Source organism: Rhincodon typus, chromosome 16 (genome assembly GCF_021869965.1).
Source record: "Rhincodon typus isolate 14 chromosome 16, sRhiTyp1.1, whole genome shotgun sequence".
Classification (NCBI taxonomy): Eukaryota; Metazoa; Chordata; class Chondrichthyes; order Orectolobiformes; family Rhincodontidae; genus Rhincodon; species Rhincodon typus.
Window position 1 is genome coordinate 56,486,112 of NC_063347.1, and position 13,917 is coordinate 56,500,028.

At 43.2% G+C, this 13,917-nt stretch overlaps 1 protein-coding gene across 1 annotated transcript in view; it reads right to left on the reverse strand.

The window, feature by feature from the left end:
• The window catches only part of dnah1 (dynein, axonemal, heavy chain 1), a 395,000-nt gene that overhangs the window by 318,955 nt on the left and 62,128 nt on the right, over window positions 1-13,917 (reverse strand). Inside the window, exon 12 of the mRNA XM_048606524.1 lies at window positions 4,564-4,862. Within this exon, the coding sequence (XP_048462481.1) occupies window positions 4,564-4,862 (299 nt within the window). The remainder of the gene's footprint in view (window positions 1-4,563; window positions 4,863-13,917) is intronic.

Below are 13,917 nucleotides of genomic sequence, written 5' to 3' on the forward strand. Positions count from 1 at the left end.
ATGGGGTCCCTTATAACTTGAAGTCAAAAAGTGGAAGTCTTACATATTGGTTACATAAGGTCATGTAACTTTCCAAGAAGGAGGATTTGTTATTTTTGTGAGACAAGCTGCTACCAAATGCCTTTGGATTACAATGATAGTCTTTGGATTTTTTAAGTTGCAGTTTGTCACAGACCTGAGAAGAAGCAGTTGAACTCAGAAAAGAAAGCCTGCAAATAAAAACAGATCTTTCCGTTCTCACCATCCCTGAGTGAAAAATAAGACTCAAAGACTTCTGAAAAGAAGAATTTCTAATTCAAGCAAGGACCTTAGTCAAACAGATCAAGGATCCAACTAATTGAGTAAATACTGTTGTTCAGCAGTCAACAATCACCAAAAATGAAAAGAACTGTGAGAAACTCATTTCATTCCACCTTTGTGATTTGGGCTCTTGGTTCATAAAAGCTTTTATTGTTGTTTGCCTATGTTTTCTAGCATGAGTGATCTGCCTTGTCCATCCTATTTGTTAATTAATATGTATGTGTGTGTGTTTGGATTTAAAGGGGAAATAGTTTTCGTTTACATGTTATAATTACTAATCCATTATGTTACCTGTTACGGGATGCTTTTTCAATAAATAAATAAGTGTTGCGTTTATTGATGAAACCTATGGAAGTTTCTTTGGTCCTAGGTAGCAGTCAGTCAGGCAAATTGACTATATTATTGATTCAATTGGTTATTCATATATTTGTGATGGCTCATGATTACCAAAGCACTCCTCCCATTATTAGCAACCTTCTAATCATCTGGCACTGATCCTGTATCTCAAAGACATAATGATTGAGACCAATGCCTCTGCTATTTGATCTTTGCCTCTTTCAGCAACATGGGGTATATTGCTTTTGGGTCAGGTCACTTACCAACTTTCAGTAATGATAATTATTTTAGTACACCATCTTTATCTGCCCTTGCACTGTCTGTAAATCCCTTCTCCTATTTTAGTGTAACTTTTACACCTTGAAAGGAGCACAGTGACAATCGTACTGCACTAGTATTCCAGGTATCCAGACTATTTTTCTGAGACATGGGGCCACATATTTCCAAAATGTTCATTTTAGGGAGTTTCATAGAGGGTTTCTCTTTGTGAGATCTAGCAAGTTATCTCATGTAATTCCCTCCTGCTCACCTCAGTATATATGAACTATGCCTCTACAGTACTATACAGGGCGCTCAGCAGCAGCAGAAGTACTCCCTTCTGCAGGAACTCCACAAGATTTGTGCTGCTGTTGCTGGATGTAAAGCCCAAGTACACACTAGGTCAAATTCTGTTAGCCAGGAATAGCCCTTCAAAGTACAAGTAGTGGGAAGGAAACAATATTGCATCCTTGTTTCCAAGCACTGCTATAACCAAATGAAGAGGGGGATCAGTTCCCATCTTTTTAGCATGCAACTATCTGATTTCAATTAACTATACTTTGGTAAAAATTGACAGAGCCAATTAGCAAGCAAAAGAAAGAGAAATTTCATTATCTGTGTCCCCAAGAAAAAAATTATGAAAATCCAACAGTGAGAGTGAGACGGCCTTTCATGTTCTGCTTTTGTGGATCCATGTTCTTCTCTCTGCTCTGCTGTTCAAAAGCATCTGATAAAATATAGCTCAGTGTATTTTCCAGAGTGTAGCTCCATTGTCTTTCCAAGTTGGCTAATCAGCAAGTGAGCCTTTCAGTTCCGAATATGTGAAATTAGCATGCACATGTGAAATAAACAGAGATGTGAACTTTTGACTCTGACTCAGTTGCCTGGTTTTAATGTCTTAAGAAAATGTAGCTAGCCTTGTTTATTCCGCATGAGTCTTGTGAAACATGCCTCAGGTATAAAAATCTTATTGTAGTCTTATCCAGATCTTTTTAGCAACCTTGTAAATAGGGCCCTAGCCATCTGCTCACCATGTAAGCTTGAACCTGAGGTGGGCATTTCAAAATTAGCCTGTGTGGTAAAGGATAACCTGATCAAATCAGCATGGTGTATATTGTGAAAACTCAAATGGGCTCATGTCCTTTTCATCTTGACTGGTGCCCACTCTATCTCAGATTGCCCTGGAAGGGGAAAGTATCTCAAAAATTTGCATAGGGAAAGCTAGCTGCTTCATGCTTCTAATATGCAGTAAATGTGCTTGCGGTGTTCTCCAATAACACAATGCTGGCAACAAGCCAAAATGACGTTTTGCCTAGGGATTTAAGCATTCAGTCCCACACTTTCCCAAAGTGACAACACAAGTAGATATGGTGATCAAAAAGACATATGGCATGCTTGCCTTAATTGGTCGGGGCATAGAGTAGAAATATTGGCAAGTCATGTTGCAGCTGTACAAAACGTTAGCAATGCCACATTTGGAACATTGCATAGTCTGCTCAACACACTACCAGAAGGACTTGGAAGCTTTAGAGAGGGTACAGAAAAGGTTTAGTAGGACGTTGCCTGGTTTGACGGGTATTAGCTATTAGGAGAGATTGGAAAAACTCGGTTTGTTTTCGCTTAAACATTAGAGGTTGAGAGGCGCAGGCTTGGTGGGCCAAAGGTCTTGTTCCTGTGCTGTACTGTTCTCTGTTCTTTGCACTATACAAATGAGTAATGTGACATATGAATTTCAGTGCTGGTGTGATGCCAGGAAACTAGGCCTTACATCGTAATGACTGACAGACTGTATCACACAACATGTCCAGTTGACCATTCAAAGTGGTCAGAATACCACTTGTGCTCAACCAGATTGTACTTGGAAGCTTCAAAAAAGTATATCTACCACTAAATCTGATTCTGCTGTTGGAAATCATTCATTAAATAACCTAGACAAAACTAAGATTTATAATGGAAACTAATTTAAGATCATCAGCTGGAGTCACAGTGTAATGCATTATGTGTGCTAGAAGCTACATACATAAATACTCAGGACCCTATCTTATGTAGGCCAAAGAAATTTGTAAGTACATTGCATCATTTTCAAAAGAAGGGGTTCATGGAGACAGCCAAACTCTGCTGCAGAGTTCCCCATGGCAACACTCTGACAAATCAGATCTACCTACAACAAAGAAAAAACAATACAGCACATGAACAGGTCCTTCGGCCCTCCAAGCCTGTGCTGACACATTTTGCCCGTCCTTACTAAAATTGTCTTCACTTACAGGATCCGTATCCCTCTATTCCTTCCTATTCATGTTTTCATCCAGGTGCTTCTTGGATGCTGCTATTTGTGTCTGCTTCTACCACTACCTCTGGCAGCATGTTCCAGGCACTCACCACGCTTTGTGTGAAAAACGTGCCCTGCACCTCTCTTTTAAACTTCTGCCCCACCACACCTTGAACCTGTGTCCCCTAGTAATTGACCTCTCAATCCTGGGAAGAAGCCTCATATTTTTCATTCTATCAATGCTATTCATAATCTTATAGACTTCTATCAGATCATCCCTCAACCTCCTGCGTTCCAGTGAAAACAAACCCATTCTAACCGAGAACAAAAACAAAGTTGCTGGAAAAGCTCAGCAGGTCTGGCAGCATCTGTTGCCAGACCTGCCGAGCTTTTCCAGCAACTTTGTTTCTGTTCCTGATTTACAGCATCCGCAGTTAATTCAGTTCCCATTCTAACCAACCTTTCTTCATTGCTAAAATTTGCCATACCAAGGAACCTCCTAGTAAACCTTTTCACTACCTTCTCCAAAGTATCCACATCCTTCCGGTAGTGACCAAAACTGTATGCAATATTCCAAGTGAGGCCTAACTAAAGTTCTATAAAGCTGCAGCATAACTTGCCTATCCTTATATTCAATGCCCCTTCCAATGAAGACAAGCATGCCATAGGCCTTTTTTACTACTGTATCTACCTGAGATTGTCATCCTACCTTCAGTGATCTGTGGACCTGCACAACCAGATCCCTCTGCGTATCAATACAATACTCCTGGAGGGTTCTGCCATTCACTGTATACATTCCACCTGTACTTGACCTTCCAAAATGCTTACCTGCCTGATCTGAGAATTAGTTTGATGGTTAACTGTTCTTGCTGCATGTCTTTGCCAGTTATATTCCAACCAATCAGCACCCTCTTCTCATTCTGTATAAAATCATCTCCCTTTTTCAAATCTGATTCTTGCATCTTAATTATGAGTATAAGACAATTCTAATCTCCTTTGGCAATGTTTAAGTTATAGTAGAATCTCCTGAATCTAATAATATTATTATATTTTAGAATATGTTAGCTAGTGCACCACTTCAACAATACATATTAATTTAGGTTCGACAATCTATCTCAGTCTGTTTCTCATGACAAAGGAAACAGAAAATGATGAAAAGAAACAGTCTGACAAATTAATCAAAATTGGTGCAAGAAGCAATAAAACAAAGATGCACCATCATGAGTTTAGAACATTGATTCAAAACATCCTAACTGTGTAATTTCCTCTGTACTTAAATGGTGTTTTTCATGCAGTGTGTAAAATACACACATAAAGCAAAGCACTGCATGGGAAATATTTAGTTCTAAAAGTACAGCACTGGCTGGAAAATGCTAGTAAATTTATCATGGGAATCTTACTTGAAGTTGCTGTTAAGAAGGTCTTCTCCCCATTTCATATCATCAGAGCAGTTGAGAGAACTATGACAGCCATCAAGGATCATTTGAGTGTAGTTGACAAGAGAGTCTTGCACAAGGTAGCGGAGAGAATCCTGAAGGTTGTATTTTATCATTTCCATCAGCATGTGCAGCTTAGATTTGCGATAAACCTCCCAGTTAGACTCCCGTAAATTAAACCAACCTTTACGGACATCCCATAAGCTGCTACGTAGAACTTTCTTCAATGTATTAATCCAGCTATCACTAAGAAATAACTGTATCTGAAACAAAAAAAAGACAGCAGAGTCATTATCACTTAACAGGTATTCCTAATGAACACTTTAATCTAACAATTGTTATGTCCATTTTTCTAAAACTTAAGGGAGTTTGTTGTAAGAATCAAATGTTCTCTCCATAAATCATTTATAATTACAACTTAATCATCCTTCTCTGCGATGAATAACAAATAGTGCTGCTACTATCTTTGTAAGCTTTCCTTTGAATGCTAAATGATAATATATATTCTTCTAAAATATATTTATGTCAAATTAATTTCTACCATCTGTTACTAAATTTTACAGATTACAAATGGAGAATAAATTAGTGAATTAGAGAATAAATAATAAAACTTGATTCAGTGACAGCAATCTTTGAGACAGAAGGTTGTGCTTTCAAATCCTATTGAAGAATTTGTGGGCCTGGGCATAACCAAGGGTGGCACTTCTCTACTGAGGCAATGTTGTATTATAGAAGGTCATTTTTTGGATGAAGACATCCACCAATTGTTCAGGTGGATGTCAAAGAGGACCATAGCACTTTTTTGAAGTGCAAGGAGTTCTCCAATGGTTGGTCAACACGTATCCTTTAATCAGCTGACATAAAATGTATCAACTGTTCATTCATCTCGGTGTTGTTAGCTTGCCCTTGTAAAGTACAAACTGACTACTGTAGTTTGTGTCTACAAATAGTGACTAAACTTACAAAAGTAATGCAATGTCTATGAAGTGCTTCGGATCATGCTGAGGTGTAAGGCACCATACAAATGCAAGCAAATAAAAGCAAAATACTGCAGATGTAGGAAATATGAAATAACAACAAAAAATGCTGGAAAAACTCAGCAGGGCTGGTAACATCTGTGGAAAGAGAAAGGGGATAACCAGGGAGAGAGTGGGCCCCAATTAGAGATCAAGGTAGCAACCTGTGTGTGAAGTTGGAGGTAGGGGATTCAGTGAGTACTTTTATTCATTCATGGGATGAGGTAATGTTGGATTGGTCAGCATTTATTGCCCACTCCAGAGGGCAGTTAAGAATCAACCACATTGCTGTAGGTCTGGAATCACATGTAATCCAGACCAGATAAGGATGGCAGTTTCCTTCCCTAAAAGACATTAGTGAACCATTGAATTTTTCTGATAACTGACAATGGTTTCATGAACTCAGGAAGAGGGACTATGAGGTTCTTGAGCAAACTGACATAGGGAATGAAGAGGAATTGGAGGTTTTGACTGGCTCAAAAGTAAACAAATCCCCAGATCTGGATGAGTTGATCCCTGGCTGTTGTGGGAGACGATGGAGGAAATTACAGGAGCGCTGACTCAAATGTTTAATTCTTCTTTGGCCATAGGGAAGATATCATAGGACTGGAGGACAGCTAATGTCCTTCCACTTTTCAGGAAACATGGTGGAAATAAACCACGGAATTATAGACTAGTAAGTCTCACGTCGGTGGTTGGAAGCTATTGGAGAAAATTCTGAAGGAAAGAATTAATCTCCCATTCAAGGAAAAAGGTTTGATCAGGGATAGTCAGTGTGGCTTTGTCAAAGGGAGGTCATGCCTAACAAATGTGATGAATTTTTCAAGGAGTTGAGTAAGTTGTGTAGATGAAGGTAGTCGATGTATTTTATATGGATTTCAGCAAAGCCTTTGGCACATAGGAGATTGATAAAGATTGTAGAAGTACATGGGAAGCAGGGTAACCTGGCAAGTTGAATTCAAAAATTGGCTTAGTTGTAGGAGACAGAGGGTGGCGGGAGAAGGCTATTTGTGTGACTGGAGGCTGGTGTCCAGTAGCGTACCACATGGACCAATGCTGGGTCCCTTATTTTTTATGATATATAAACAATATAGAACTGAATGGGCCTGGGGAAGATAGATGGTAAGCAAGTTTGCGGATGACACAAGGATATTGGTAAGGAAAAAAGTCTTAGGTTATGGACTGGTCAGATGGGCAGATCAGTGGCAGATGGAATTAAACCCTTAAAAGTGTGGGGTGATGCACTTTGAAAAAAGTATCAAGGTAAGGGAGTTCTCAATGAATAACAGGACACTAGGAAGCTCAGAAGAATCTTGGGGTGCTTGTCCACGGATCCCTGAAGGAATGGCAGGACACTATAAAGGTCAGATGAATAGAGGAATCTTGGAGAGCTTGTCCACAGATCCCCGAAGGTAGCAGGTTAATAGAGTATTCAAGACGACATACAGGACAATTGCTTTTATCAGTCATGGCACAGATTATAAGAGCAGGGAGGTTATATTGGAGCTGTACAAATCTCTCGTTTGGCCACAGCTGGAGTACTATTTGCAGTTCTGGACACCACACACGTGAGAGGGTGCAGAAGAGATTCATCAGAATGTTGCCTAGAATGGAGTGTTTCAGCTGTAAAGAGAAGATGGATAGGATCAGGTTATTTTCTTTAGTGCAGGCAATCATAGAATCCTGAGAGTGTGGAAACAGGCCGTTCGGTCCATCAAGTCCACATTAACCATCCGAACAGCATCCCACCCAGACTCTCACCCGTACCCTATAATCCTGCTCATCCCTGGACACTATGGGCAATTCACCGTAGCCAATTCACCTAACCTGCACATCTTTGCAGTGAGCGAGGAAACCAGAGCGTCTGGAGGAAACCCATGCAGATACGGTGAGAATGTATAAACATCATACAGACAGTCACCCGAGGCTGGAATCGAACCTGAACCCCTGGTGCTAGCCCCTGAGCCAGCTGATTGAGGGGCATGGGCAAGGTGAATTGTTGTACCCCTTAGTTGAAGGAGGCATTATTTTAAAGCAAAAGGCAGGAGATTTAGAGGGGATCTGAGGAAAACATTTTTTCATCTAGAGGATGGTGGGAATCTGGAATATACTGCCTGGGAGGGTAGTTAAAAACTCACAACTTTCAAGAAATAGTTGGATAAGCACTTGAAATGTCATAACATTTAAGGTTATGGACCAAGTGCTAGAAAGTGAGTTAAATACTAAATAAAAACCGAAAGAACTGCGGATGCTGTAAATCAGGAACTAAAACAGAAGTTGCCAGAAAAGCTCAGCAGGTCTGGCAGCATCTGTGAAGAAAAAAATCAAAGTTAACATTTTGGATCTGGTGACTCTTCCTCAGAACTCAAATCAGATTTCTGAAGAAGGGTCCCAACCTGAAACGTCAACTTTCCTGCTCCTCTGATACTGCCTGGCCTGCTGTGTTCCTCCAGCTCCACACTGTGTTATCTCTGACTCCAGCTTTGGCAATTCTTATTATCTCTGCCACTGAATGAGTATCTTTTGCGCCCACACCATCTTTAAAAGCCCATTGTGCATCTGGATAAGCATTGTCAGTCTGGAGCTTCCTACATAGTTCCTGACATCTGCTCTGGACATGGCAGACGAGGGGATATTGGCACTCTGCTGTGCAGACACGAACCTGGAGGTCTTGCTGGATGGGGTTGTGGTAGATGCAGGATTGACCACCCCAAGTGACTGACTGACCATTTCCAAGCCCCTGGACTGGTATCAAAGCAGTATTAGACTGACCTTAACTTACTGAGCTGGGAGCCCCTGATTAAAGCCAACCTCCTTGATTTGATTAAGGCCTGCTAACAAGTTTCCTTCATTTGTGTCTGTGCTAAGCGGCAAGGCAAGACTGAAATAATATGAGTCTGGTGTCTCTGGCTGAGACAGCAAAGTGCAAAAACAAAAGTCAGTTCAGGGCAGGGATACTATGAGCATCCAGGTGGGGTCAAAGTGACAGCAAGAAAGAGCCTGGAGATGAAGACTAGTCCAGTCCATAAGTGCACAGTATCCTTGCTGCAGTATTACAATGATAGGTGCAGATGATATCTGAGGTGCCTCACTAAAGTAGAGAAATGTCCTGTAAGTGGATTGGAGATGTACCATCTGGGTTCTTAGAAACTGGCATATATTGGATGCCAATATCTGTGTTCACAGGACGCATATGGACATTGGGTATGTGGCCAGTGCCCATGAAGCATGCCCTGAGATGTTGGTGCAACATCAAGGTCATTTAGAGCAAGCTGAATTTGTCAGATAATTGTTCTGGTTTCCATGTTGCATTTTCTCGATGTCTAGCTTGTTTGGTGAGTTTGGTAAGATAGAAAGTTGAACATTGATGAGGTGAGTTGGGCCATCAACAAGGCGTTAAACAAGCAATAATCCCCATCAACTGGCGACTCACTGATGCCTGGCAAGAAACTCACCTGAGTTGCTCCCAACATGGAGGTGGGCCTCACCGGACTTCTTGTCCAATCTTGTCACAAATCTCGCCATAGCCCACGTTGTTCAGACAGCTACAAGTTTCCAACCAATATTTCTAACGTTTTACTGTCATAGCCTAGAAGTTTATTTTGTTCATCCCACAGTGATCTATTTCATTTCTGATTATTTTTACACTATTGATGTATTTGAAGTGTCATGACTCTCTGGGGTAGCATGCCAGAAATCAAGCCCACTATTCTAGGAGACTCTGCAAAAGGTAAAGATTTTAAAATAAGTACACAAAATTTTTCAATTTACCTGATTTTCAGACACAGGTTCTTAGAAAGCACAGACCAGGTTTTTTTGCTTACCAAGAGTTACTATTTATTGCAAGTAATTGTCCTCCACACATAACACTACAAATTAATACTCCACTCTCTCTTACACACACACACACACACACACACACACACACACGGTGAGATGATCCATCTTGGCCTCCTTCAGTGATATGAAGAAACGGTTGGAGGCAATGGATACTGCAAAGGCTACAGGCTCTGACAACATTCTGGCAATAGTACTGAAGACTTGTGCTCCAGAACTTGCCACTCCCCTAGCCAAGCTGTTCCAGCAGAATTACAACACTGGCAACTACCCAACAATGTGGAAAATTGCCCAAGTAAAAACAAAACAGGACAAATCCAACCCAGCCAATTACCGCCCCATCACTCTACTGTCAATCATCAGTAAAGTGATGGAAGGTGTCACCAACAGTGCTTTCAAGCATCACCTGCTCAGCAATAACCTGCTCAGTGATGCCCTGTTGGGGTTCTGCCAGGGTCACTCAGCTCCTGACCTCATTACAGCCTTGGTCCAAAAACGGACAAAAGAGCTGAATTCCAGATGTGAGGTGAAAGTGACAGCCATTGATGTCAGGGCTGCATTTGACCGAGTGTGGCATCAAGGATCCCTAGTAAAGCTGGAATCAATAGGTATCGGGGGAAAAGCCTCCAGTGGCTACAGTCTTACCTGACACATACGAAGATGGTCATGGTTGTTGGAAGTCAGTTATCTCAGCTCCAGGACATTTGTGCAGGAGTTCCTCAGGGTAGTGTCCTAGGCCCAACCATCTTCAGCTGCTTCATCAATGACCTTCCCTTCATCATAAGGTAAGAAGTAGGAATGTTCACTGATGATTGCACAATGTTCAGCGCCATTTGCGACTCCTCAGATACTGAAGCAGTCCACGTCCAAATGCAACAAGATCAGGACAATATTCAGGCTTAGGCTGACAAGTGGCAAGAAACATTCACACCACACAAATGCCAGTCTATGACCATCACCAATGAGAGACAATCTAACTACCGCCCCTTAACATTCAATGGTGTTACCATCACTGAATCCCCCACTATCAACATCCTGGGAGTTATCATTGATCAGAACTCAGCTGAACGCATCACATAAATACAGTGGCTGCAACAGCAGGTCAGGGGCTAGGAATACTGCAGCACAAATCAGAAGTGTGATGGAATATTCCCCACTGGATGAGTGCAGCCCCCACGACACTAAAGAAGTCTGACGCTTAGTCGCAGCAGTGTGTACTATCTACAAGATGCACTGGAGAAATTCATCAAAGATCCTCAGACAGCACCTTCCAAACCCATGATTACTTCCATCTAGAAGGACATGGGCAGCAGATATATGGGAACACCACCACCTTCAAGTTCCCCTCCAAGCCATCCACCATCCTGACTTGGAAATATATTGCCATTCCTTCACTGTCGTTAGATCCAAATCCTGGAATTCTCTCTCTAATGGAATTGTGGGTCAACCCACAGCAGGTGGCCTGCAGCGGTTCAAGAAGGCAGCTCACCACCACCTTCTCAAGGGCAACTAGGGATGGGCAAGAAATGCTGGCCAGCCAGTGACGCCCACATCCCACAAAATGAATTTTAAAAAAAACACAAAAAATAGGGACAAGTAGGTTATTGGTGAATGTAAGCTTAAAGACAGTTCAGTAGTTGCTGAGACGATCCTTAAGCTGGTCAGAATGTTGCTTTTTCATCAAGTTTTTTTCGGAATCTTCCATTGGTTTGCAAGAAACTCAAGGTGGCTGGTTTACTTATAAAAGGTCTCTGTCTTATCAGTTAAATATCACAGGTTCCAACAACTGCTGAGTGAAGATGAACTGGTTTTCTTCAGGTTTGAAATGGGTTTTGGCTGCACAGAACAGAGAGATAGCTTCTGGTGCGGTGGAGATCAAAACGCTCTCTCTATTTTGTTTCTAGCCCGAAGCTGTTTAGTTACCTGAGAACCAATCACGTTGTTGTTGGCAAGCAAAAGGCTCTTGTTATCAATAACTGGTCACTAGCCCATGGACCAATCAACCTTTTGTTGGCACCCATCTGCATCTGTGTACAGAACCTCTTCGGCTTCAATTTGTCTGCAATCCAAACTTCATTTACTGCTTGTTCAAACATTTGTTTACAAAATCAGAGGTCCCACCAAAACATCATCTCCCAAACCATCCACAACTTCATCACTTCAGGTGACCTCCCATCCACAGCCTCCAACCTCATCGTTCCCCAACTCCGCACTGCCCGTTTCTATCTCCTTCCCAAAATCCACAAACCTGACTGCTCTGGTCGACCCATTGTCTCCGCCTGCTCCTGCTCCACCAAACTTATCTCCACCTATCTCGACTCCATTTTCTCCCCCTTGGTCCAGGAACTCCCTACATATGTCCGTGACACCACCCACGCCCTCCACCTCCTCCAAAACTTCCAATTCCCAGGTCCCCAACACCTCATCTTTACCATGGACGTCCAGTCCCTATACACTTGCATTCCCCATACAGGTGGCCTAAAGGCCCTCCGCTTCTTCCTGTCCCGCAGGCCCGACCAATCCCCCTCCACTGACACCCTCATCCGCTTAGCTGAACTCGTCCTCACCATTAACAACTTCTCCTTCAATTCATCCCACTTCCTACAGACAAACGGGGTGGCCATGGGTACCCACATAGGCCCAAGCTATGCCTGCCTCATTGTAGGATACGTGGAACAATCCCTCTTCCGAAGCCACACTGGCCCTAGCCCCCACCTCTTCTTCCGTTACATCGATGACTGTATGGGCACCGCCTCGTGCTCCCACGAGGAGCTTGAACAGTTCATCCACTTCACTAACACCTTCCAACCCAACCTTAAGTTCACCTGGACCATCTCCAATACCTCTCTCTCCTTCCAGGACCTCTCTGTTTCCATTTCTGGCAACTACCTAGAAACCGATATCCATTTCAAGCCTACCAACTCCCACAGCTACCTAGAATACACCTCCTCTCACCCACCTTCCTGCAAAAATGCCATCCCCTATTCCCAATTCCTTCACCTCCACCGCATCTGCTCCCGAGATGAGGCATTCCACTCCCGGGCATCACAGATGTCCTCGTTTTTCAAGGACCGCAACTTCCCCTCCACAGTGGTCGAAAACGCCCTTGACCGTGTCCCTCGCACCCCCTCCCCGCAACAACAACCAAAACAGAATCCCCCTCGTCCTCACGTACCACCCTACCAACCACCAGATCCAATGCATCATCCTCTGGCACTTCCGCCATCTGCAATCTGACCCCACTACCAAAGACAATTTTCCCTCCCCACCCTTATCTGCCTTCTGGAGGGACCTCTCTGGACTCCCTTGTCCACTCCACACTCCCCACCAGCCCCACCACCCCCGGCACTTTTCCCTGCAACCGCAGGAAGTGCTACACCTGCCCCCACACCTCCTCCCTCACCCCCATCCCAGGTCCCAAGAAGACCTTCCACATCAAGCAGACGTTCACCTGCACATCTGGTAATGTGGTATACTGTATCCGCTGTTCCCAATGTGGCCTCCTCTACATCGGGGAAACCAAGCGGAGGCTTGGAGACCGCTTTGTGGAACACCTACGCTCGGTTCGCGACAAACGACTGCACCTCCCCGTCGCGAACCATTTCAACTCCCCATCTCACTCCTTGGATGACATGTCCACGTTGGGCCTCCTCCAGTGCCATAACGATGGCACCCGAAGGTTGCAGGAACAGCACCTCATAATGTGTTTGGGAAACCTGCAGCCCAATGGTATCAATGTGGACCTCACAAGCTTCAAAATCTCCCCGCCCCCGACCGCATCCCAAAACCAGCCCAGCTCGTCCCCGCCTCCCTAACCTGTCCGTCCTTCTTCCCACCTATCCCCTCCTCTCACCTCAAGCCCCACCCCCACCTCCTACCTACCAGCCTCATCCCGCCTCCTTGACCTGTCCGTCCTCCCTGGACTGACCTATTCCTCCGCTAACTCCCCACCTACACTCACCTTTACTGGCTCCATCCCCGCCTCTTTGACCTGTCTGTCTCCTCTCCGCCTATCTGCTCCCTTATCCATCTTCCATCTGCCCCCTCCTCTCTCTCTATTTATTTCTGAATCCCCTTCCCCTCCCCCATTTCTGAAGAAGGGTCCAGACCTGAAACGTCAGCTTTCCTGCTCCTCTGATGCTGCTTGGCCTGCTGTGTTCATCCAGCTCTACACCTTGTTATTTTTGTTTACAAAATGTTTGCCATAAGTGTCAGGTTGCTTGCTTTTCAAAATATGAAATACATCTTTAAAACAGTTTTAAAATAGATTTGTCTAATTTCAGTACATAAAAAATGAGGAAAACACAGTATTTACAGTAGAATATTTAGTTTTAATTTTGTCCTCTTTGCCTTATTAATTTTAAACAAAAACTTTTTCCAATGTTATATCAGTTGTATTTCTTACAGTTTACACTCCAGTGGAAATGAAGCTGCTGACCATTGCAACATGATTTAGTGATTCAGT